Source organism: Chrysemys picta, chromosome 19 (assembly GCF_011386835.1).
Source record: "Chrysemys picta bellii isolate R12L10 chromosome 19, ASM1138683v2, whole genome shotgun sequence".
NCBI lineage: Eukaryota > Metazoa > Chordata > Testudines > Emydidae > Chrysemys > Chrysemys picta.
In genome coordinates, this window is record NC_088809.1 from 11,859,430 (window position 1) to 11,884,008 (window position 24,579).

At 46.2% G+C, this 24,579-nt stretch overlaps 1 protein-coding gene across 6 annotated transcripts in view; it reads right to left on the reverse strand.

Moving 5' to 3' along the window:
- Window positions 1-20,094, reverse strand: part of PITPNM3 (PITPNM family member 3) — a 357,167-nt gene extending 337,073 nt beyond the window's left edge. For 3 of the 6 annotated variants that reach the window (XM_065573372.1, XM_065573369.1, XM_065573367.1), the window contains exon 1: window positions 19,311-20,094. In XM_065573372.1, the coding sequence (XP_065429444.1) occupies window positions 19,311-19,332 (22 nt within the window). In that variant the 5' untranslated portion in view covers window positions 19,333-20,094. The remainder of the gene's footprint in view (window positions 1-19,310) is intronic. The other 3 variants (XM_065573370.1, XM_065573371.1, XM_065573366.1) reach the window with 1 other exon arrangement.
- Window positions 20,095-24,579: the final 4,485 nt, after the last annotated feature.

Here is a 24,579-nt window from a genome sequence, read left to right on the forward strand (position 1 = left end):
ACATTGCAATCAAAATATGATTGCAACACGTGTAGACATGCCACAGCTAGCTTTGAGCAAGCTTGCTCGAACAACAATAGTTGTGAAGCGTGGCAGCACAAGTTATCCCCATGAGTGCATACCCAGGGCATCCTACTGCCCATGCTGCCATGACTTCGTTGCTATTGTTATGAGCTTGGTAGATCAAAACTAGATTGAGCAGGTCTACACATGCTCCAGTCACACATCCTTCTGCAATGCCGACCAACCCTGCGTGGGATAACGCAAGGACTATGTTGTGCTTATCCATCTGAAACAAAAATGCAACATTTCAACCAAAAGTTAATTTACAAATTCTTGGATGACATCCTTTGTAAAGCACTTTGTGATCGATGGATGAAAAGTGCTAGAAGAGCTAGGTATTATTTATTATTTTAAAACATTCAAAACAAATCAGCTTTATGAATTTAGAAGCACTAGGAGCAGGAGTGGTCTGAGCCATTTTGCTGACCATGACAGAAAATGTTTTTCCCATTACCCCCTTCTTCCCCTCAGTGGCCAAGCCAAAAAAAAAAAAAAAACCACAAACAGAGCCTGTCTAAGTTAACTGGAGTCTTCCTACTCACTTTTATGAGCTTTATATCAGGCCCTCAAAGTTTGGCTTTTCTATTGACAATCTGACATGCCTCCCAAAACACTGGTGTTAATGCAACATTACGGATATGAAATCAAGAATTCAAGGATGAGAATAAATAAAGCTAGGACTAGAATTTCAGCTTTAACGATGTCCCTGTCTCCTTACATCTAGTCTTTTTAGACAACTAAAAATAATGAACTAATATACTTTCTACAAACCTCAAATACAGTAAGCTGCAGTTCTCAGTCTTGACAAGGCTTGATTTTCAGAACTCAGCAAGATCTACACACAAGCCAAGTTGCAAGAAGGAAATTATTTGGAGAGAATTATAATGTGGATCGTTTTAGTGAAACGAGCCAGAATTAAAATTTCCTACTGATGCTCAGCTAATGGAATCTACTGCAGCTGAATATACCTGTCTCCTGGCTAATTCTCCTTTGTATAGGAGAGACAGGTTTGTGGCCTTAGATTTAAGCAGCTAACTACACAGAAACCAAATTTTAAGTGACAAAATTCTTTTTATCTATTCCAGTGTTTTGAGAGGAAAATGTTAAATACTGACGTCAGGTTTTCCTTATGTTGTTTTGTATGGATTTGCAAGACAGGGGCTCCATTCAAACTAGATTTATGCACTTTTCCTTGCCCTTTAAAATATTTTATGATAATCAAGATTACAGTCAGCTATTTTCTTCCGCTAACAAAATTTCAGTTGTCACTTCAAAACGGAAACACAAGCGTGCGTGGCTGCTGCTGGATTAGGATTCTACTGCATACTCTTCCTACTGTTAACGTTAAAATGCTATTTTCCAATAGCACACTCTGGATTTCCTTTATGCAAGTCCAGTTTTTACCTCCACTTTGCCACTCCCATTGTCACATCTGTGCACAAACACAACTCATTCAGGAATCAAGCAAGGTTATTTCGCTTTACATATGTTGGATAATAGTGTTCATATAATAAATTAATGGAGTACTTAGGGTAAAGCTATGATGCATGTGAAATATAGCTAAATTTCTTGTTTATTTTCAGTTTTCCTCCTTCTGAACATAGCATGAATGAACCATGTCATTCAGGATTTTAAACTAGCAATGTATGACGACGATTCCCCCCTGTCCCCCAGCATTTAAATGTACTTCTAAAATTTTATTATCCATCTCATCCAGCTACAAAGAAAATCCAGTGGTCTAATTTAGTTTGTAGTTCTCAGGCTACATCTACACTACAAGCACTGCTCCAACTGTGTCGCTGTAGTGCAGGGGTAAGCCAAGCAGGTGCACCAGCTGATTTTCAATGGCACTCACATTGCCCGGGTCCTGGCCACTGGTCCGGGGGCCCCTGCATTTTAAATTTAATTTTAAATGAAGCTTCTTAAACATTTTAAAAACTTTATTTACTTTACATACAACAACAGTTTAGTTCTATATTAGAGACTTATAGAAAGAGACCTTCTAAAAATGTTAAAATGTATTACTGGCACACGAAACCTTAAATTAGAGTGAATAAATGAAGACTCGGCACACCACTTCTGAAAGGTTGCCGACCCCTGCTGTGGTGCCATAGCATAGATGTTTCCTACATCAGCAAAAGGGGTTTTCCCATTGCTGTAGTAAATTCGCCTCTCCAAGAGGCGATAGACAGGTCAACAGGAAAATCCTTCCATCAACCTAGCCGTGTCTTTACCAGGGGATTAGGTCCACCTAACTATGGAACAAGATTTTTAACAGCCCTGAGTGATGTAACTTGGTCAGCCTAATTTTTAAGTGTTTACCAGGCCTAAGTTAGAGTTATTTTCACAATTACAAGCAGCAAATATTTGTCCAATCCTGGACTCATTGGTTGGTATTATGCTTCCCTCTCCCAACAAAAGCTATTTAAAAAAAAAAAAAAAAAAAAAAAAAAACAGGATTTTTCTGCAAAATATTTGCCAAATTTATTAACTTAATCCTGCAAAACCTTATTATATCACCAGTCCTCCTGACTCCGGTTTGAGAGAAGGATGGTTTTGTGGTTAAGGCACTGGACTGGTCAGGACACCTGTATTCAGTTCCAAGCTCTGTCAGACTCTGGGTGACCTTGTGCAAGTGACTCAGGCTACAGCTACATTAGAGAGCTTAGCAGCTGTGCCACTGTAAAGCTCTCTAATCAGGGTCGGATCCAGGGTTTTTGCCGCCCCAAGCGGTGCAAAAAAAAAAGGCCGCGATCGCGATCTGTGGCAGCAATTCGGCGGGAGGTCCTTCACGCCGAGCGGGAGTGAGGGACCATCCACCGAATTGCCGCCGAATAGCTGGATGTGCCGCCCCTCTCCGGAGTGGCTGCCCCAAGCACCTGCTTGGCAAGCTGGTGCCTGGAGCCGGCCCTGTCTCTAATGTAGCCACTTGAAGCCGACGGGCCTAAACTACTCCATCCCCTGCGAGTGGTGGTAGCCATGTCAGCAGGAGAAGCTCTCTCTCCAACATAAGCAACGGTGTGGACAGTACTATGTCAGTGTAACTTATGTCACTCAGGAGGGTGATTTATTCACACTACCAAGCAACATAAATTATGCCGACGTAAACCATAGTGTAGACATAGCACAGTCTCTCTGTGCCTCAGTTCCCCATCCATAAGACTGAGATAATAAAGCTGCCTTTCTCCCTACCTTTGTCCATTTTGTTTATTTAGATTGCACAGCAGGTATTGTCTCTTAATAGGCGCATTCACAGTTCTCAGTTAGGACCTCAAAGTGTTGCTGTGATAGCAATAATAAAGTAGTAATATCACAAACACGCACATGCACACACAAACACACTGACGAGAGAAGGCGATACACGAGAGCAAGGCTTGCATAACAGGGGCCCTCTAGAAGAGGTTTGATTCAAAACGCTGGAAGAGGTCCCTAGTTCTTAATGATGTAAGATGGCTCATGGTCGCAGAGGGAAAGATACGACCTGTATTCCTGGTGCAGATCATGTAGTTACAGATAAACTTGCAACCTCTAATCAACAGGGCCAAGAGATCAAGAGTAAAGTGGTTGGACAAGGATGCTGTATCCGCTAATTAAAGCTAGAAAGGAAGTTCTCTCTCCTCTCAGCTTACACTGCTCCTGAAAAATATGATACTTGAGCTCTTCACAAATTCTATGGCAAGAGATCATCATCATCATCATCTCAGATATTGTGAAACCTTTTAACAGAATTATAGAAGAAGGGAGAGATGGGGCATTCCCTTCCTAGACTGTTTTATTCTTGTTACTACTGAAACAAGATCACAATTTACAACACAAGGGATGTGTGACTGGATGCACCCCTGTATTCACACCCTACATACTATTGTAATGATCTTTGTGCAAAATACACCTTGTGAGATATCATTGGAAAACTAATAACTCACTGGTCAATAGTAGTATGGTGAAATGTATGTAGCAACGTTATGTATAAAGTTATGAAATCCCCCCCTTTGATGTGAAAAGCACATGTTCAAACTCAAGTAACCCCAATTAGATAGGTCAAAACACCTGTCTTAAAGGGCTGTGTGTTTACTTCAATTTGCATATAAGATGTAAACAGAGTTCTCAGACAGCAAGAGGGGGGAAGAGAGAAGATTTAAAAAAATATATATAGATCTGCATTTCAGCATACCCAGGTGAAAAGAAACAGCACAAGGCCTCCTGCCTCCACCAGACTCCAGGTCCCCTTACTCTCAGCTGGAAAGAACTTTAACTAAGGGTCATGCTCAGGAAGACACTTTTCGAAGTGTGACTGAACTATACAAGAGAGGGGCAAAAAAAAAACACCTCAAGGCATCTCTCCCACCCATCTTTCTTGACGAAAGAAACAGCTGTTAGACTTTAGGAGCAGATCCTGACCTGAAACATGGTCAGCAATGCTGCTGAAAACCCATGGTAAGAATTTCACCTTGAACCAAGTCTAGTTTGTTAAGTTCAGTACTAGGAAGCATTTTATCTTTATTTTTCAGGTAACCATTTCTGACTTTAATGCCTTGATAGGATGTTAAGTGAGTACAGCTATCTTCTTTTGTTAAATAAACTTATTTTGTGTCTTTAATCAAAGCTAAGCCAATGTTGTGGTCAAACGGGGTTGTGTGGTATCTCCTTTAAAAGAAACAATTTGTTGTATATTGTTCCATTACATGGACCACACACCTGAAATATCTGAACTGTCCAGGAGAGGGCTGGACAGTACAACACACATTTTGGGGGAGAAAATTCAAGATTGGGAAGGTGTTGGGGTCAGACTGCCAGCAGTAACCAAGGCTGGTGGAGGCCAGAGTGTGACTGGTGGGGGCTGCTCGGGTCAGAGTTGCTGAACCAAGGTTGCAGCTATACGCAGACATTCAGGATGTGACCTGCCTGCTGGCAGGATGTTTGTGAGCAGCCAGGTGGGAACTACAGCAGCAAGGCATTGTGAGGCACCCACTATCGCAGGGGTGACAGCCCCTCACTGGTTTGGATTGCACCCCAGAATGTCATAGGATGGATGACCTGTATAATAATCAGTGTATTATACAAGGTATCTGATTTACTTGTTGCTGTGTTTTCTGAAGCAATGCAACCAGGAAATATAACAATGAGCAGCTTTCATGAAAACAGGTGTCTTTCAGAATTGTAAAGTAATTACTAAGTGTACTAATTCATCATGTTGCTCCCTCCTTCCCCAAAACACACACTTCATGGCTCTCCTAGCGTAAACTGGTAATTAAAAAGAAAGTCATTCCTGAACAGTGTTAAAGTAAGATTCTAGTGTATAATAAGCTCATTAACCAATTTACCTGTACTAGACTTTAATTTCCTTAGCATTAAGATGTTTAAGTTCACAGCTGAAGTCTATAACCTAGAACCATAAGGCAGAGCACCATACACAGCCAGTTGCATTCTCTCATGACTCACTTGCAGTGAAATGGCTTAACATGGCTCAAGGAGACACTGAGCCAGTTCCAATCTTCTTGTCTTGTCCTTGGGAAAATACTGTTGCACCCTGCAGTTGGGTCAGGCAATAGATTCATAGAATCATAGAATATCAGAGTTGGAAGGGACCTCAAGAGGTCATCTAGTCCAACCCCCTGCTCAAAGCAGGACCAATTCCCAGCTAAATCATCCCAGCCAGGGCTTTGTCAAGCCGGGCCTTAAAAACCTCCAAGGAAGGAGACTCCACCACCTCTCTAGGTAACGCATTCCAGTGTTTCACCACCCTCCTAGTGAAATAGTTTTTCCTGATATCCAACCTGGACCTCCCCCACTGCAACTTGAGACCATTGCTCCTTGTTCTGTCGTCTGCCACCACTGAGAACAGCCGAGCTCCATCCTCTTTGGAACATATATATATATGACTGTCCTATCAGCACAGGTCCAATGTGCCAAATTGCTCTGGATTAAGGAAACAGAAACCCCAAAAAACACAGGGTTTTGTTTTGGTGGGAGGGGACAAGGGTTGAGGCTGTGAAAGTCACCAAGTACCTTAGAGATCAAGCCCTTCCCCTGAAGTCAGTTGGAACATCAGACATGTTCCCCCTTACCTCAAGTTGTGCACAAATAACAGAACCACTTCTGCTCAAGTTTTCCTAAAAGAAAAGAAAATAGTCACCTTCAGGCAATAAACAATGCACCTGCTGCAGTGCTATTTCTGCATTTTCATTAAACCAATTTTCTCCACAATTTAAAAACAACCCCCCGCCCACCCACAAAAAACCTGACCCCAAACACACACCTCCACACTAACGCTGAAGGGCCCTAATTTACTATGGAACACTATTGTTATTCAAGAACTATACTGTCTTAGCTAATGACACCTAGAAATATTGTTTTAATAAGTTACTTGTTATGCAGCAAGCTTGTTTATGATGTAAATTAATTCAAGTAATGAAATTCATTCCCCTCAGGTAAGCTATTACCTTCCAACTAGAAGGAACAGAGGAGAGAAATGACGGAACCTCACCTTTAAAAAGAAGAAGAATAAATCTGAGGCGGTATTAGGTTTGTGTTTGGTACACACAAAAATTCCTGCAAAACAGGAAGAATGTTTACCTGGGGAGGCAATGTTGCCTAGTGAATGGAGCACTGGACTGGGACGCAAACCTGGGTTCTGTTTCTAGCTTTGCCACTGGAGTGGGAGGAGTCATTTCACCTCTCCGTGCCTTGGTTTTCCCCATTTATAAAATGGGGATGATACTTGCTCTCCTTTGTAAAGCACTTTGAGATGGATGGGTAGAAAGCTGGGAATCATTATTTGCTAGCAAGGTTTCTGTTCTTAATCCAAGTTATCTGACCTCAGTCAAATTCTCCTATAAGCATCCCCTCTCAATCACCAGTCTCCAAACTGGAGGCTGAAATACACCTCAAAAAGGCATCATTGGGTGTTTTAAGACAAGGTCTTAAGGAAATGTCTGTGGCAAATCGCTTGATGTAGTAGGAAAGACCTACAGGTGTCTAAAGTGTTAACGCTTTACACACACATCTTTGCATTTCTCTTTAAGAGGCACATGCTTCTGTCACATGCATTGGCTTGTTTGAATACGAGGTGCTCATGTACCTTAACACAAATTGTATTTTGCCCACCAGATTTGTGTAAGATAAATGGCTGGTTTATACAATAGGACAGAAAAAAAAATTGGGACAAGAGCATGGGGTAGTGCTCAAAGCTGGGAACCAAGATACGTCTACAAAGCAAATAAGGAAAAACTCACAGCAGCACATCTCAGAGCACAGGTCAACTGATGCAGGCTCACACTATGGCACTAAAAATAGCAGTGCAGATGTTCCTGCGCAGGCTCTTATTCTGCCATTGAGATGCTGTGGAACCTTTTTAGATCTCCTGTGATGCTACCTGCCCAGCTGAAAAAACTCCTACCAAAATCGCTATTTCCAGTGGAGTTACTCAAACAACTGACATCATGCTTGTGTGTTACAACAGCATCGTGCAAGTGAAATGAGGGTTGACATAACAGAAGTGCAAGGAACACAGTATTTTCACTACCATTTATTTTGTATTCTATGCTTGCCTTGGGAATGACTTAAAAGAGGATTTACACATTTAGGGGGAAAACTGCACATCCTACCGAACATAAGGCTTACTACAGTGGAACTACCCAATGGCTTGATTTAAAATCATCGAAATGTAGGGCTGGGTGGGACCTTGAGAGGTCATCTAGTCCAGCCCCCTGCACTGAGGCATGGTTAAGCGTATTTAATATGCATTGAAGTCAACAGAGGGACTTGCATGGACTTCCAGGGGCTCGGGATCAGTACTAAACCCTACGTTTAGTTGCGTTTGCAGAACTGGATCACACAGAGACGATTATAGAAAATGCAGTGAGGCACATTACTTCTTTACCAAGCTAGATAATGGAGATACAACAACTGACAATGTTCCCAAAGCTACCGAAAACACCACCGTGTTCATAATAGAATTATTGAAGAGCATGAATTAGTCTCAGTAGAAATTAACTGAAAATAGATGCCATTGCACTAATTAAAGCCTTTCCCCTGGTTAGAATTTCAAACAAAACTATGATCAATTTGAATTCAGGAGAGTTTTTCCACTATAAAAAAAAAGAGCAAATTGCTTTTTCGTTTGGAAACAGACTTGGGGTGAAAGCAGTGACCTTTGCAGTTAGAGCATAAGAACGGCCATACAGGGTCAGACCAAAGGTCCATCTAGCCCAGTATCCTGTCTTCTGACAGTGGCCAATGCCAGGTGTTCCAGAGGGAATGAACAGAACAGGTAATCATCAAGTGATCCATCCTGTCACTCATTCCCAACTTCTGGCAAACAGAGGCTAGGGACACCATCCCTGTCCATCTTGGTTAATAGCCATTTATAGACCTATCCTCCATGAACTTATCCAGTTCTTTTTTTAACCCTGTTATAGTCTTGGCCTTCACAATATCCTCTGGCAAGGAGTTCCACAGGTTGACAGTGCGCTGTGTGAAAAAAATACTTCCTTTTGTTTGTTTTAAACCTGCTGCTTATTAATTTCATTTGCTGACCCTTAGTTCTTGTGTTATGAGAAGGAGTAAATAACACTTCCTTACAGGGGTGGCGAGATATATGGGCCCATCATGCCTGTACTACAGGAATATTCAGGGCCCAGGTGCCTGGCTCCACCAATGTTCGGGGCCAGGTCTCTCCCCCGGCCCTGCCTGCTGCCCCCACACACCTCTCCCAGACCATCCCCCAGCCCTGCCTGCAGCCCCCGGCCAATTTAAAGGGGCCCGGGGGCCCCCAGCCGCACAGCGGAGCTAAAGTAAACTTCCTGCCTGGCCTCACTCTGTGCCACTCCCGGAAGCGGCCAGCACGTTCCGGTGGCCCTGGGGGATGGGGGTGTCTCTGCGCACTGCCCCCGCCCTGAGCACCAACTCCGCAGCTCCCATTGGCCGGGAACTGCGACAAATGGGAGCTGTGGGGGCAGTGCCTGCGGGCAGCAGTGCACAGAGCGACTCCCCAGCCCCCCCGCCTAGGAGCCGCTAGCAGAGGGGTGTGCCAGTCACTTTTGGAGCCACCCAAGGTAAGTGCCACATCCCTCACCCTCTCCTGCACCCCAACCACACCCTGTCCCAGCCCAGAGCCCACTCCCTGCACCCTCTCTTACACCCCAACCCCCTGCCCCAACCAAGAGCCCACACCCAAACTCCCTCCTAGAGCCTGCACCCCACACTCCTCCTGTGCCCAAACTCCCTCCCAGAGCCTTAGGCAGGTGGGAGGGGCGGGACTTGGACCCGTTCTGGGCACCACCAAAAATTATACAAACCTGCCACCCCTGTCCTTATTTATTTTCTCCACGAGTCATGATTTTATAGACCTCAATCATATCCCCTCTTACTTGTCTCTTTTCCCAAGCTGAAAAGTCCCAGTCCTATTAATCTCTCCTCATATAGCAGCCATTCCATGCCCTAATCATTTGTTGCCCTTTTCTGAACCTTTTCCAATTCCAATAGATCTTTTTTGAGATAGGGTGACCACATCTGCACACAGTATTCAAAATGTGGGCGTACCATGGATTTATATAGAGACAATATATTTTCTGTCTTATCTATCCCTTTCTTAATGATTCCCAACATTCTGTTCGCTTTTTTGACTGCTGCTGCACATTGAGTGGATGTTTTCAGAGAACTATCCACAATGACGCCAAGATCTCTTTCTTGAGTGGTAACAGCTAATTTGGACCCCATCATTTTATATGTATAGTTGGGATTTATGTTTTCCAATGTGCATTACTTTGCATTTATCAACTTTTAACTTCATCTGCCATTTTCTTGCCCAGACACCCAGTTTTGTGAGATCCTTTTGTAGCTCTTTGCAGTCTGCCTGGAACTTAACTATCTTGAGTAGTTTTGTATCATCTGCAAATTTCACCACCTCACTTTTTACCCCTTTTTCCAGATCACTTTTGAATATGTTGAATAGGACTGGGCCTAGTACAGACCCTTGGGAGACACCACCATTTACCTCTCTCCATGCTGAAAACTGACCATTTATTCCTACCCTTTGTTTCCTATCTTTTAACCAGTTACCAGTCCATGAGAGGACCTCCCCTCTTATCCCATGACAGTTGCCATTGAATGCTGCTACATAATATTCTTTTTCTAGTCTGCTTTCCTGAAGCTATCAGGAGCCTCCCTGACTGCCCATTAAGTTATCTAACAGAGCTGTCTGCATAGCGCTATTTAGCAACTATGCTACTAAATCTGACTAGAGGCCAAAGTTACACATTGTTATTTTCCAGTGGCTTCGTTTTAAATTTGCCAAATTACATGTATAAATACTAAATAGTCACTTTAAAATGTATCTTTACAGTTGGGATGCCCCAGCTGAGAACAAGACCCCCATTGGGGTAGGTACCATACAAACATATACTAAGAAACAGTCGCTGCCCCAAAAAGCTTAGCTAAAGCAAAGGGAAAAGATAATATTTTCTCCCCTTTTTGCAGATGGGGAACTCAGACAGAGAGAGATTAAGGCCTCAGTCCTGCAAAGAGCTGCATGCAGGTAGACCTACTGATTTAAGTGCAGCAATGTGGGACCCAGCCACACAGACCTTATTGAAGGATAAGGATTTACAAGACTTGCCCAAGGTCACACAATGAAATCTGTGGCAGAGATGGGGATCGAACCCAGATCTCCCAACTCCCAGTCACAAGGCCAAGAGCCATGATGGTGGCACCGTACGAACCTAAGGAGTTAGGATTTATTTCTCATTTGAGAATCTCTCTGATCTAACATTGTGATGAAAGCAATAAAACAAATGTATGTATGTTTTTAAAACATGTCAACACTTAAAAGTTAGGTTGACCCAGCTACATCACTCAGGCATGTGGGGGGGAAAAAAAATCCACACCCCGACCAACTTAGTCAAGCCTAACCACTGGTGTAGACGCAGCTAGGTCACCAGAAGAATTCTTCCACTGACCTAGCTACCACCTCTCTGGGAGGTGGATTAACTACAGCGACAGGAGAACCCAACCCATCGCTACAGTAAGTGTCTACACTGAAGCACTACAGTGGCACAGCTGTAATGCCGCACCTGTACCCCTGCGCATTTCTAGTGAAGGCATATCAGCTCAGAGGGCCCAAGTATTCCCGTGAACTTCATCTAGCACAGGGCTGCGCTTAAGCTACCACAAAAGTATATTGTGGGTTGCTCAGACACACTGCAATATGTTTTTAATATTGTATCGGCAGCTTTTCCTTTTAAGTAATTAAAGATCTACTACACTGCGAAGAGCACGAGGGAACTAATTATAAGATACATTGAACAAACAGTTTTATTTGCTGTCAAAAATACCCTCAAGGTCTTGTACAGCTCAGAGACATTTGATTCAGTTTTTAGCTGCTAAGCAATAAATCAGCTGAGGTGCTCTGTGCACCAAGCAGGGGACAGGCATAGCTCATCTTTACTAAGCCAGCCGCAGACCTTCCACTGGTTGCAGCTCTCAGCCCCAGAGGGAGGACTGAACTGAAGTCATAAACCATTCTACAGTTACGTTAGTGAGAGAAGGGGAGGGAATAGTCTTCAGGACCAGAATTTTCTAAAGAGCACAGCTCCTATATTTAGGCTCCAGAGTAAGCAGCCAGACTTTCAAGAGACTCCAGCACGTTGGGCAAGAAAGTCTGGCGTTGAGTATCACAGTGGGAACTACTGAGTTCTAAGTGCTTCTGAAAATCTGGCCTTTATTTCAGGGTTTCATTGGGAGCTGAGCTCTCTGGAAAAATCTGGCCGCATCTCTGGGGTGCTGAATGCTGAGCACCTGAAAGTCTGGCCAGGAGCTCTTTGGAAAGTCTGATCCAACTGGCTCAGGGGTGGCCAACCTGTGGCTCCAGAGCCACATGCGGCTCTTCAGAGGTTAATATGCAGCTCCTTGTATAGGCACCGACTCCGGTGCTGGAACTACAGGCACCAACTTTCCAGTGTGCCGGGGGGTGCTCACTGCTCAACTCCTGGCTCTGCCCCAGGCCCTGCCCCACTCCACCCCTTCCCGCCCCCTCCCCTGAGTCTGCTATGTCCTCACCCCTCTCTCCCCCCCCCCCCCAAGAGCCTCCTGCATGCCACGAAACAGTTGATCGGGAGGTGTGGTGAGAGAGAGGGAGGTGCTGATTGGCGGGCAGGAGGTGCTGGGAGCAGTGTGTGTGTGGGGACGGCTGAGGTATTACTGTGGCTCTTTGGCAATGTACATTGGTAAATTCTGGCTCCTTCTCAGGCTCAGGTTGGCCATCCCTGGGCTAGATAAAAAACAGTTCCAACAGCAGTTGCTTTCTGCTCTGCTGTGCTCAAGATTAAGGTTCCACAGTGACGGACAATATCCTTGACTAGGGCTTTGTAGCGGGAAAGTCTGGTGACTGGCTGGCCTAGTCATCCCATAGGGGGCCCTGGCTGTGGCCTCAAATCATCCCCTCATGCTCCGATTGCTCCCCCAGAGACTGGTCACTACAAAGAAGCAGGGAGGCAAGGTAGGGGAACCAGGGACCACCCACTCCACCGGGTCCCAACCCCAGGCCTGAGGCATATATCACAGCATCCATCCAAGTTACGTTTCCCCTGGATCACTTCCCACCAGTCTGAAGTGCCTCAGTTTGGGGAGCAGTTACTGTCTTAGATTCAACTCCCAAAGGTGGCTGGGAGGCAGGGGGGAGGATACAAGTCCTTGCTACTAGAGCAGCCTTCACAAAGCTGTTGCCCTTCCTGGCATAGCTCTCAGCCTGGCTTCCTGGTGCCACATGCAGCTCACTGGCCTTTCTCCTGGGCTACCAGCTTCTTTTTAATCTGTTCCTCCACTGGGGGCATGCCTTGCGGGGCAGCACCTCCCTCGCCCAGTACTGCTCTGTTCCCTGCCCTGGTTCAGAGTGGGACCCATCGATCCCATCACAGACTTGATTCCCCCACTTCTGAAGTCAGTGGAGATTTGCCATTGAGAGCAGGATCAACCTGGAAAGAACAGCGAGTGGTACTGAGCAGCTGGACTTGGTACACTACATGAGCAAGAGAAAATTAACTGAAGAACAGATTTGGTTCAAAACCGTCGTTTACTCTCTTCTGCTTCTCATCAAGGGGGTCATCTACTAGTAATGACTCGTTCCCAGGCTTCTGGAGTTAGGAATGAAAAACAGATTGCTTCAAAATGAGTTCCCACCAGACAGATGCCCACATCACAAAAAGCAATCACAACTGGTTATCTTGGTGGCAGTCTCTGCAGATAGAAGCCAAAGATTAAAATGGACCCGGTGACCGAATTATCTCCTTGCTTCCTTTGGGAGGGACAGACGGATCAGGATTTCAGTCCACAAGCATGGGGAAGCTTGGGCAGTGGCTCGAGGATCTGACTCTGTGGTCAAGTACGAAATTCACATGACCCATTAAAAAATATTAGTCATTACTCCAAGGCAGCATCTGGCTTGAGTTGCTGGGGCTTCTCCTTATGGTAACAGAGCGTGATCGGTTAGAGCAGGGGATGGGGCACTAGGACTCCTGGGTTCAATTCCTGGCCCTCTCACCCACATGCGCTCCTGTAGGCAAGCCTGCATTTCAACTGCCCCTCTAAAATGGGACAGGGCTTACCTCTTGCACTCTCTTACCTCTTAACTGGTCAAATTGGGATGTCTGTCAACGCCTGAGATTACTGCATATGAAGACATCATCATAAAGTGATGACTAACTAACCATCCACTGAGCATCACAGGAAGGAAAAAAAAAATCAATGGATCAGTCTATTATACTAGGTGGCTTTAAATTTGCATCAGATTCTTCCCCTACTTTATTAGTCATCGACTGCCTAGTCATACATCATCTCTCCGTGTTTTGTGCCATAACAGTGCTAACTAATAGCCTCATTTACTTTGAGGACTAGGTGACAAGAGGAATTCATTTCCAATGGGCATTATTGGTACATGTTGCACTGTAAATTTGCGCGGCACTTCGCAAACAGAGCGATCTCTTCAGGAGGGACACGGAACATATTATTTCAGTAGCACCCAGGATCGCCGATCATGCACTAGGACCCCATCATACGAGGCACTGTATAAAATACCTCTTGCAAGCCAGTCCCTCAGCTGATGTAAGTCAGCACAGCTCTCTAACCCTACAGTCCAAGGTCCCAATCTTGCAATACACTGCACAGAAGCCAATTGCTACACCTCACTGAAATCAGAGGTGTGCCCACGGGCAGTGATTTGCAGGTTGAGGGGTGGGGGGCAAGTCAAACATCAGTGGTTCATAAAAGGGAGGACAAAAGGAAAGAAGCATCTCCTGGAAGTAGGGGTTTACAAAGAAGGAATTTAAAGAGGACAAGAGGGAGTGGGAGCTTGGCAGACAAGAGGTGGGAGAATGTTCCTAGCATAGCAGGCAACAGAATGAAGGACAAGAAGCCAAGAGTATGAAAGAGACAAAAGAAGCAGTGAGGCAAGGCTGAATGGGGAAAGGGGAGGAAGCCAGAAAGGATCCATTGTGCAATATCTCGAAAGGATTTAAAAGTTAGGACAAGGAGCCTGTATGCAACACAGTGACTGACAAATTCAGGGAGGTGATTAGAGGAGGACATGACATGGCCACAGTGACAGAAAAGGATGTGAACCATAGCCATGGCAGATAGGGAAAACTGGGAAGGAAGTTACAGTAATCCAGCCAAGAGATGGTCACGGTCCATACAAGGGGGGTGAGGGGTGGTGTAAAGACAGAAGCGTGGGTTTGGGGGATGCTGAGGTAGTGTTTGGAGAGAGAGACTGGATATTGGGGGAGGTGGGAGAAGAAGGGAAGAGTCGAAGAGGACACCAAGTCCAGAAGACTAGCAGAGTTGTCAGCAATGAGAGAGAGAAAACCAGAGGGGAGGTGGTTATGGCAAAGGTAATGAGTCCCATTTTTGAAAGACTGAGCTCAAAAAAGCCTTGGGACATGCAACGGAGACATCAGGGGATAGAGACATAGGAGGAGATGTCAGGGACAGGAGTTGACTTTGGAACCATCTTCTGGACAGAAGTAGAAGTTGAAGCCAAGGGAGCAGATTAAGAAAAATCAAGGACCAAGCCTTGACAGCCATCAGATTGGGAAGGGGAACTGAAGAGGAGGAGGAGCAGCAGCAGTATCTGAAGAAAGTCATCTAAGATGAGAACCAGGGGAGCACACTGCTGCTGAAGCCAAGAGTATGGTTGGCTCTTACAAAGGCAGTAGAGAGCATAAGACAAATTAAGATGGTCAGACTCAGCCAGAAGGGCTACCATGTAAAGCAGTGGCTCTCAACCTTTCCAGACTACTGGACCCCTTTCAGGAGTCTGATTTGTCTTGCATACCCCCAAGTTCCACCTCACCTAAAAAACTACTTACTTATGAAAATCAGACATAACATACAAGTGTCACAGCACGCGATTACTGAAAAATTGCGTGCTCTCTCATTTTTACCATGTCATTATGAAATAAACCAATGAGAATATAAAATATTGTACTTATATTTCAGTATATAGAGCAGAACAAAACAAGTCAACGTCTATATGAAATTTGAGTTTGTACGGATTTTGCCAGTGTTCTTTATGTAGCCTGTCGTAACACTAAGCAAATATCTAGATGAATTGATGTACCCCTGGTTGAGAACCACGGATATAGAGGGATGGTGACAAAACACTACCTAGGGCTCAAAAGAGTGCAAGATGCAGCTGTTCCTCACCACCAGTCTCAGTATTTTGGGCTATGACAGTCTTTTCCCATTGGGCCCAATGTTTTCCCTCTAATAGCATTTCAACAATGACACGTCCCTGGTTATCTACCATACTTCCTTCAACTGGCAATTTTGCAGCAGATGGTGTAAACAGGCCAGCATACATTTGCTGAACAAGTATAGAAAACAAAAATAGCCACATCTGCCTTTGAGTTACTATTTTAAGCAACAATTGACATTTTTGCTCTTGCACCCTATGGTGTCACTGACTAGCGGCACGGGGGTGGGCGGGAGTAGAGAGACAACAATCTAAGCTGTAAATCACAGACTGAACTTTTCCATGGTTTCTTTCAAATGTGGAATATGTCCTAGATCTACTTCTTGAATCCTTAGACAGTGACTCCCCAACAGTAGAATTAAGTTCACCATCTTCTCAGCCAGCACCACCGCCTCCTCCGACTCTCTCCCCAAATCCACACGATATGAAAAGGTTAGAGAATATTCAGCAGCTACTGTGGATGGGCTGTCTGCGCCATCTCTAAAGTATCCAGCATTCACAACAAAGTATTTGGCTTTCTGGGTAGGCACTAACATCGGAGTCACTGCAGCATGTTGTAAAGTGATGTAGAAAGGGAAGACAACAGGTAGTATGCCGCGATTGCTGTTGGGCTATCTGCAGTCACAGGCCCTCAGCCTGAAAATCATAGGCTCCAATCTGCACATGCTTAAGCACATGCCCCAGTGGAGACATATGCCTGAGTATTTGCAGGATTAGGGCCTTACTCCAATTGCTCAGTATCTGAAGGACCCACCCCTAGCTCAGAACGCCAGATCAATTAAAAACAAAAATCAAATCTCACCTTTTACTGATGAAGCCTAGGCAAGCAACAGACTGAGTCTGCCCCTCCAAAACGCATTCTCCCTCCCGTCATGATCTCACATGTAAGTTGATATTCTGATCAAATGCATGAGTGGGTGGACCTGAACCCCTACCATGCTAGGAATTGAAAGCAGTGGCCTTGGAAAGGTCATTTCCCATGTGTTTGCAATGAAGTCTCAGATCTGAGATGGCTTGACACCAGGAAACAGCGATTGCCATGCAGGTGAAGTACAAGCAAGTCACACACACATTTTGGTACATTTGCATAATTCCAGTTCATACCGATAGGCTCAGTAAGATTTCTAAAAATGTAGCTCATTTCCATTGTTCCAGAGCTACCTGTGAGAGGAGCAGTCCCTATGGATAGGTTATTCATTTTTAAATGCCTCTTTAAAATAAAAAAAGGGGGGCACCGGCCTCTTAAATCTGGCATAAAAGTTATATTTTGTTTAAACTCTAAGATCAATAAAAACATATCCTTCATTTATAATCTTTTAAAATGCTGTGCAAACCTAGCTGAGTTTAAACAAATAAGCAAATCCCTGCAGTGCATGCAGCCCAAACACCAGTGAAAGACTTTCCCGATTTTCATTGTGCAAGGAGAAAGAAATGCAAATCAATGTACGAGAAGGTCAATTGGATTTTTTCCCACTCTTTTAAACAATTATCTCCTTTGGGTTTAAAAAGTTTGTTTTGTTTAATAGCAGGTTTGCTTTTGGTTGATTATTACTGTTCTCTGTTTCAAGGGCACCATTTCTCAAGGGCTGCCATCAGTTTGCATCTGCCCAATGTGATGTGTCTCCTCCAAGCTAAAGACATTTGCTTGTGTTTATCAACACGACAGTGTCCCTTTTCAGTCGGAGATGGAGAAAAGTGTCCTCCCCTCTGTAGCGAATCCATCTGCAGACAACAGTGGTCACAAATACCAGACAAGTCTGGCACACACAGACATTGCTGCAAGCCAAGTTTTTAGTCCAAGTGAAGTCAGACCTTTTGCCTCCAAACACACAGGCCTCTCCACAGGAGCTAGAAGAAATCTACTTTTCCTGGTAGCCCTAATAGGTTCCTTATTGTCTCCGCTGGCAAACCACTAGAAGGCAGCATCACTCGCCCATACATATGATCAAGTGCATTGCACCACCTGCCTTTTCTCAATTCAGTTATCTTTCTCAACTCATTTTCAGCAGCTGATACCTAGTGGAGCATTCCTAAGTCCCTCCCTGCAACACAATCTAGTGGTACATGCATGTTTCTAAACCTATTAGACGGGTAATCAAATCCAATGGGAGGGTGGGAGAAGAAAAATGAAATTTACAAGATGGACAAAAACCAAAAAACACACAACACCCGTCCCATCCCTTTGCCTCTTGGCAGATAAGGAATCAGCACTTTGTCCTGCAAGTGCCTTTTCTGAACAAATGGGTTAGCTTTGTAAGTCTACTTGGGGAGAAGCACCAGTTTCACTGATGATAAAACTGTATCAAGTGGTATTATTCTCAGAAAGCAGGGTTTCCCTCCAGATCTCTTAAAAACCCATTTCAAAAAGCTGCTTCTACTTTCTAGTTCGTTCACTCTTTCCCCCTTTTCAGTGAGGGGGTATAAAATAAAGGAAGTCATGGTGGAGCAGAAATCATTTAGGAAGCCGGTCTACAATAAAAATAGGGTCTCAAGCGATATAGCTGTTGGTTCTTGCACTCGCTCTCAGATTTCCCCCCCCCCCCCAAAAAAAAGAAGCCGTGCTCAAGATTTTCAACAATGAAGTGTAAAGATGAATGAAAACCACATGCGATGCTTTCAGCTAAATACTACAGGCACCGATCAAAAGGAAACAGCCTCCTGGGAGCCTAAATAAACTTAGCTGGGAAAAAGAGGAGCAAATTAAGCGGCGTTTCCATTCATGGAAAAGTTTGTGTTTGTCTTTGCACCTTGGAAAAGGGCTTCATAGCTCTATGTATACGAGAGGATGATCAGTCTAGCTGCATGTGGAAGTAATGGCTGGCTAGATCCCAGGAGAAGGTGCACGCTACCAGAAACCATGCAAGTTAACACTGCGTGGCTTGCAAGAGATTTTTGTCTTAGTGGGGCAATATGACAAGGCAAAACCGGAGGGGGGGCGGGGGAGTGCGTGCTACAAAGGGAGCCAGTCGTGCAATAAAAAACTGTGCCTGGAGCCTTGACTCCAGCAAAACCACGGCTGGGAACCAAATGGCCGAGCACCGCAATTTGGAGACGTGCAATGGAGGAACTGGACACGCAGCTGCCCCCACCCACCCCACAGCCGGGAGAAATGCGATCCATTCAAACGCCCGCTGCAGAGGAGAAAAACACAAGCCCCCCTCAAGCGAGCCCACCATCTGGCGAACTAACAAGGAGCTCGCACCATGGAGGCATGTACCCAAACCATCCCCAGCCACAAGCGCCAGTCCGAGCAGGAGCGCTGCCCCCGAGTCACAGACCCCGGCCCCTAGTGCCCTCCCCACGCGGCTGGGGGGACCCCAGCATGCAGACCGCGCACGCTGCGCCGCAGTGGGGCAAGGACCCCATGCGCTCGGGCGCACAGAGCGCCCCGGCGCTGGAGCCTCCCGCTGCAGCCAGACATTCCCGGAGTTTGGTGTTTCCTTGCCCCCCACCTGCCTGAGCTGCGCCTCCCCGCTCGGCCGAACCCGCCCCCCGGGCAGCTCACCTGGGCGTGAGGCTTTCGCCATCTCCCCGGGCGCCTCGGTTCCTGCCGCGGAGTACCCCGAGTCCCGCACCTGCCCGAGGCCGCCGCTCTCCACGCCCGCTGCGCCCTAGCGGCTCGCCGCCGGAGCTCTCCTAGCGCACAGGGAGACGAGGCGTCTTGCGCTCCTTGGCCACATTTGTTTCCTTCGGCTGCCTCTAGCGGCACCTCTCCCGGGGTTCAGGCTGCAGCGCCGGGAGCCGGAGGGGAGCAGCCGCCAGGGCACCACGAGCTTCCTGCAGCTCCGCCGCCGGTGTAACGACGCCCGTTAAAGGCGCAGCGGACAATTCCTGCCCCCGGAGGGAGAGGTTAGCAGCAGGCGCTGCCCTCGCCCAGCGGCTGGGACAGTTTGGGATGAGGGGACGCTGTGTCGCTCTCTCCAAATCAAGATGATCAAGAACTGTGTCCTGAGAGACAAATACCTACAACTCCCTCTCCCACCCCAGCCTCCCCTCTCCAGGGGAGGGGAATCTCAGGAGCGCCCCTCAGCCGGGGGAAAGGCAATGGCTAAGGACAACGTTTGGAAGCATGCGGCAGCGACACTGTCTCCCGGGCCCAGCCCTCCCTCCAAAGGAGATCATGCCAGGGTCTCATGCTGAAACCCAGAGCAGGAGACTTCCTCACCAGGAGAGACTTTTAAGAGGCTCTCCCAAGGGTAGAGACCTGTAGAGCCCCGAGACACGGTGATCTTTCTCCCTATTTTGGATTAGGTCCGCAAACGGGTTTCGCCCCTGCCTCTCCGTAAAGCAGATCTGATTCCTCCCCTAAGGAATTCAGCAGATCTGCGACGATCCCCATCCCACCCACTCCCGTCAGAAATTAGCAATTCCTCCCCTCCCACACCCCAAAAGTCACTCCATGCCGCACTGGGATTTGAATCCCTTACGCTCCCCCCCGCCCCACCACCAACTCCTCCTCCCCGGAGTGGCTGGGCAGTAGATGTGATGGAAGAGCCGATGCAGAGCTCCGCATCCTCGAGTAATTTTTCTTCATTACCAACAAAATGATAGCCCAGAAATGACAGGAAGCAGCTAGCCAGTGGTTTGTGGTCCTTTTAAAAAAGCTTTCTGAATTAACAGTGCTATTCCTCACGATGATTTAGGGAAGGATCATGTACCCGAGTATCTATTGCAGAGCCTCAGAAGAGGAGCATTCAAGAAATGGGAACTTTCACATTTTGGTTTGTTTAGGGCTGAAATGTCTTTCCGTTTGACCAAGCTCTCCCCTCCAGCGCGCCGTCCCCCATAAACCTCCCCTCGCCACCGCTATATTTTCCCCCGCTCCTGAATTCACACGCATCACTAGCTGTCCCTAGGTGATGATACAGCTGACAGTTCCCAAGTCCCAGCAAGGAACCCTAACTGCCACTCTATTACGCTGGGAAGACAACACAAGTCCCCATTTGAATACCAATAGAGAGAGACTCAGCCAGTTTCCTCCAATCTGACGTCAATTGCCAGAAGAGAGAACCGGGAAGCTCTGACTGATCAGCTGCTGAAGAAAATAAAAGACCACATGGGCTAACCCCTGTCCCTCTGATTCCAGTGAGAGTTTTGGCCTAGTAAGGACGGCAGGATTTGGCCCAAGTATTTATGAGCAACAAAAATAGAACAAGGCTAAAGCTCATTCAGCTGCAGCATACAAAAAAAAAAAACCTACCCTGAGAGGAAGTGACAAAGCAAGGAGGAGGCAGCATTTTGGAGGAGTTAAGGATATAACAAAAGCAATAAGCCAGATCCTCTAATTGCCTCTTTGATCACTTTTTAATGGAAAGTCTTCAGGTTATATGGATCTCCAAAGGCAGCTAGTGCCCATGCAAAGGAAAATTATGCCAGAGTTATCAGGCAAACAAAAGGAATTAAGCTCTCTTTAACACACACACACCACCAGCTGATCTTATTTATATGTACGACACACACACACACACACTCAGTGACCATCACACCGCTACAGAGCAGAATGAAAAAATCATGCATTTTCCTCTGCTTGCGATGTCTGCCACACACAGAAAGAGGAAAGTGCATGTTTTTGCCCCCATTATGCTTTTTATGGGTGTGATATGGGGTTGGATATTTTTGAGTAAAAAAGGGGACCCCCTCAACAACTGGGAGAACTCCTACTTAATGTGGATTAGGAAAGGATGTAGGTCCAGAGCTGGAAGCAGGCTTAGTGACAGGTAAAGGATTGCTCTATGGATCCAAGAAGATGAGGTGCCTGCAGCCAGCGCTTGAAATCTTGCAGCTCCTATCTCTTCTCCTGCAGCTGTGAGGGAGCAGGTGTATCCTATGTGTGCCCCACTCCCACCTGTAAGATCTGCCCTTAATCCACTATAACTCCCAGTGGTTTCTGGAACAGAATGGGTAGCCCAGTAAACACTGCATCTTGATGTGTACCTTGATATTTTCTTGCTAGCATACTGGCCTAATGGATAGGGGAGAAGCAGATGATGTGATGTATCTTGATTTTATTAAGGCTTTTAGCAGTCCCCCATGACGTTCTCATAAGCAAACCAGGGGAATGTGTTCTAGATGAAATTACTATAAGGTGGGTGCATAACTGGTTGAAAGACTGTACTCAAAGCATAATCATTAATAGTTCACTGTCAAACTGGGATGGTGTTTCTAGTGGGGCTTTGCAGGGGGCCAGTCCTGGGTCCGATACTATTCAATAGTTTCATTATTGACTTGGATAATGGAGTCAAGAGCACGCTTATAAAATTTGCGGGCAACAGCAAGCTGAGAGGGGCTGCAACCACTTTGGAGAACAGGATTAGAGTTCAACATGACTGAGCAATGGGAGAATTGCTCTGAAATCAACAAGATGAAATTCAATAACTATAAATGCTACTACGCTTAGGAAGGGAAAAAAATCAAAAGCACAATTACAAAGTGAGGAATCACTGGCAAGGCGGTAGTCCTGCTGAAGAGGATCTGGGAGTTGGAGTGGATCGCAAATCGAATGAGAGTCAACATGGTGAGCCTTTGCCCTAGAGAGCTCACCACATAAAGGCACAGGCAGTCCCAAAGCAGGCAAGTTGTTTGGAAAGTCTTCTGGCCATAGGCGCCGACTCCATGGGTGCTCCAGGGTTGGAGCATCCACAGGGAAAAAAAATAGTGCTCAGCAGGAACCACGGTGGGGGGGCGGGGGGAGAGAAAAGAGGAGAAGCCTCGGAGCCCGGCAGGAGCAACGCTGGGGGTGGGTGGGAGGAGAGGAAGAAGCCCCAGAGCCCAGCAGGAGCAACGTGGGGTGGGGGAGAGAGAGAAGAGCCCTGGACCATGGCAGAAGATGTGGGGCTGAAGTCCCTGGCTCAGGAGCCCCAGCCACCCTCGTGGCAGAAGCAGCAGGGCAGAAGCCCCGACCCTCCTCGGTGCAGAATTGGCCTGAGCCCCTCTCTCCCCCATTGCCCCCTGTGCGGAGCTGGCTCTCACTCAGGCTGTGGTGAAATTCAGCCCAAATCCACCCACATTGGCATCTCCATTTCCACCATCCTCACACAGCTATGAATGGATTTAGCCTAGGAGGCAGGGTCAGTATTGGCCCCAGTTGGCAGGTGGGATCTAGGGCGCACAGAGGTGAAGTAACTTTCTCAAGGCTAAGCAGGGAGTCAGTAGCAGAGCATCAAACCCAGAACACCTGAGCCCTGTGCCTTAACCACTAGGTAACCTTCCCACCCAAGGAGGGGGAACCTCCTCTGCCACTTTGAGTATGTGGGTGGGAGCAGCCACTAGCCAGAGCCCCCAGGAGGTAGGGAGCAGAGAGAGATGGGACATGGGTGGGAAGAAAAAAGGGGGAAACATCAGGAAGGGGAGCAAGGACTTAGAGAAGAAACAAGAGAAAGGGAATGGGGGAGGGAGAGCGAGAGGAAAGGAGAGGAGAAAGACTCTCCACTGCTTGTCCCTCCCATCCACTTCTTCCCACAGCCATCAGTGGCCCTCAGCTCCCAAACAGGCCCTAAGCAGGAGCGAAGCCCAGAGCGAATGCAATGTTAGTGAAGACAGCTTGTAGCTGAGTGTAATGATTTTAATATACTGTAATTCATGATAATGTAATGATATATTTAATTACTATTTTAATAATTTTATCTATTCATGATAATGTAATGATATATTTAAATACTATTTTAACCTTACATTGTTAAGGTGCCAATGATAGACATTCAATAACAGAATATGAAAGAAGTGTATAAATATGCAGAAAATTGCCAGTTTTGAGGGAAGGCTGAGCCCCCGCCAACACACACACCCACCCCTCGCCTTCAAGGCAGGAGGAGGCAGAAAGGAGTGAGCAGTGGACAGGAGATGCTCAGGGGAGAGGACCTAAGGGGATGGGGGCAGAGTGAGGGCAGGGCTTTGGGGAAGGACCGGAGCCGGGTTGGGGCACCCACCAGCAAAACCAAAAGTTAAATAAAATCAAAATCAGAAAGTATCCACACAGGGTTTTGTATCAGTTTGTCCATATTGCTTTAGAAACAGAACTTTAACTAAACTGGTGCAGCTTTGAATGTAGACAAGGCCATAGGAAACTCACCCTTTGTTTGTTAGTAAGATTCCCCCATTTGGAAATCCCACCGCATGCATCACTACTGTGCATAAACGCTGTATTTTGGAGTGCTAGTGACTTTCATTTTTCCCCACCCTTGGGTCCTATCAGCATGGGATAGATGCTTGATAAAATAAGGTGCTGGATTTTTATGGCATTACTTAAAGAGGAACTAGGAAGGAATAAGCCCTTTGATGATACCTAAGTAGTCCTGGATGAGGAATAGTATAAATTTGGCTTCTGCTGTTCACACACAAACCCAAAAATGTCAGTTTTTTGTAACACATTCATACTTCACAACTATCCTGCAGTGTGCTAGACGCAGTGGATTGTCAAAAGCCTCACCAATGTGAGTGCCTGTACAGTCAGGTTAACTGCAGACCCTGAGAGGAAAAAATTAAGTTGTGTTCCATTAACTACTCAAGGATGAAGCAAATGTCCACCAGCCTGCGACAACATGACCAAGTCTTCAAAGCTTCCTTTGGTTCAATAGCGGTCTGTTTGAATGCCAGGGTGAGCTCCAGAGATCACAACTAAATAAATCCTTTCAATAAAGGATGCATACAGCTTTTCCACCACATGTTATTAACAAGATAAGAGATGAGCCACAGAGCTGAACAGGAGAGTTACGGCCAATTAATGCTGTAATCAAAAAAATGAAGCCAATCTTGGAAGACTTTGCCTTGGGTCAGAT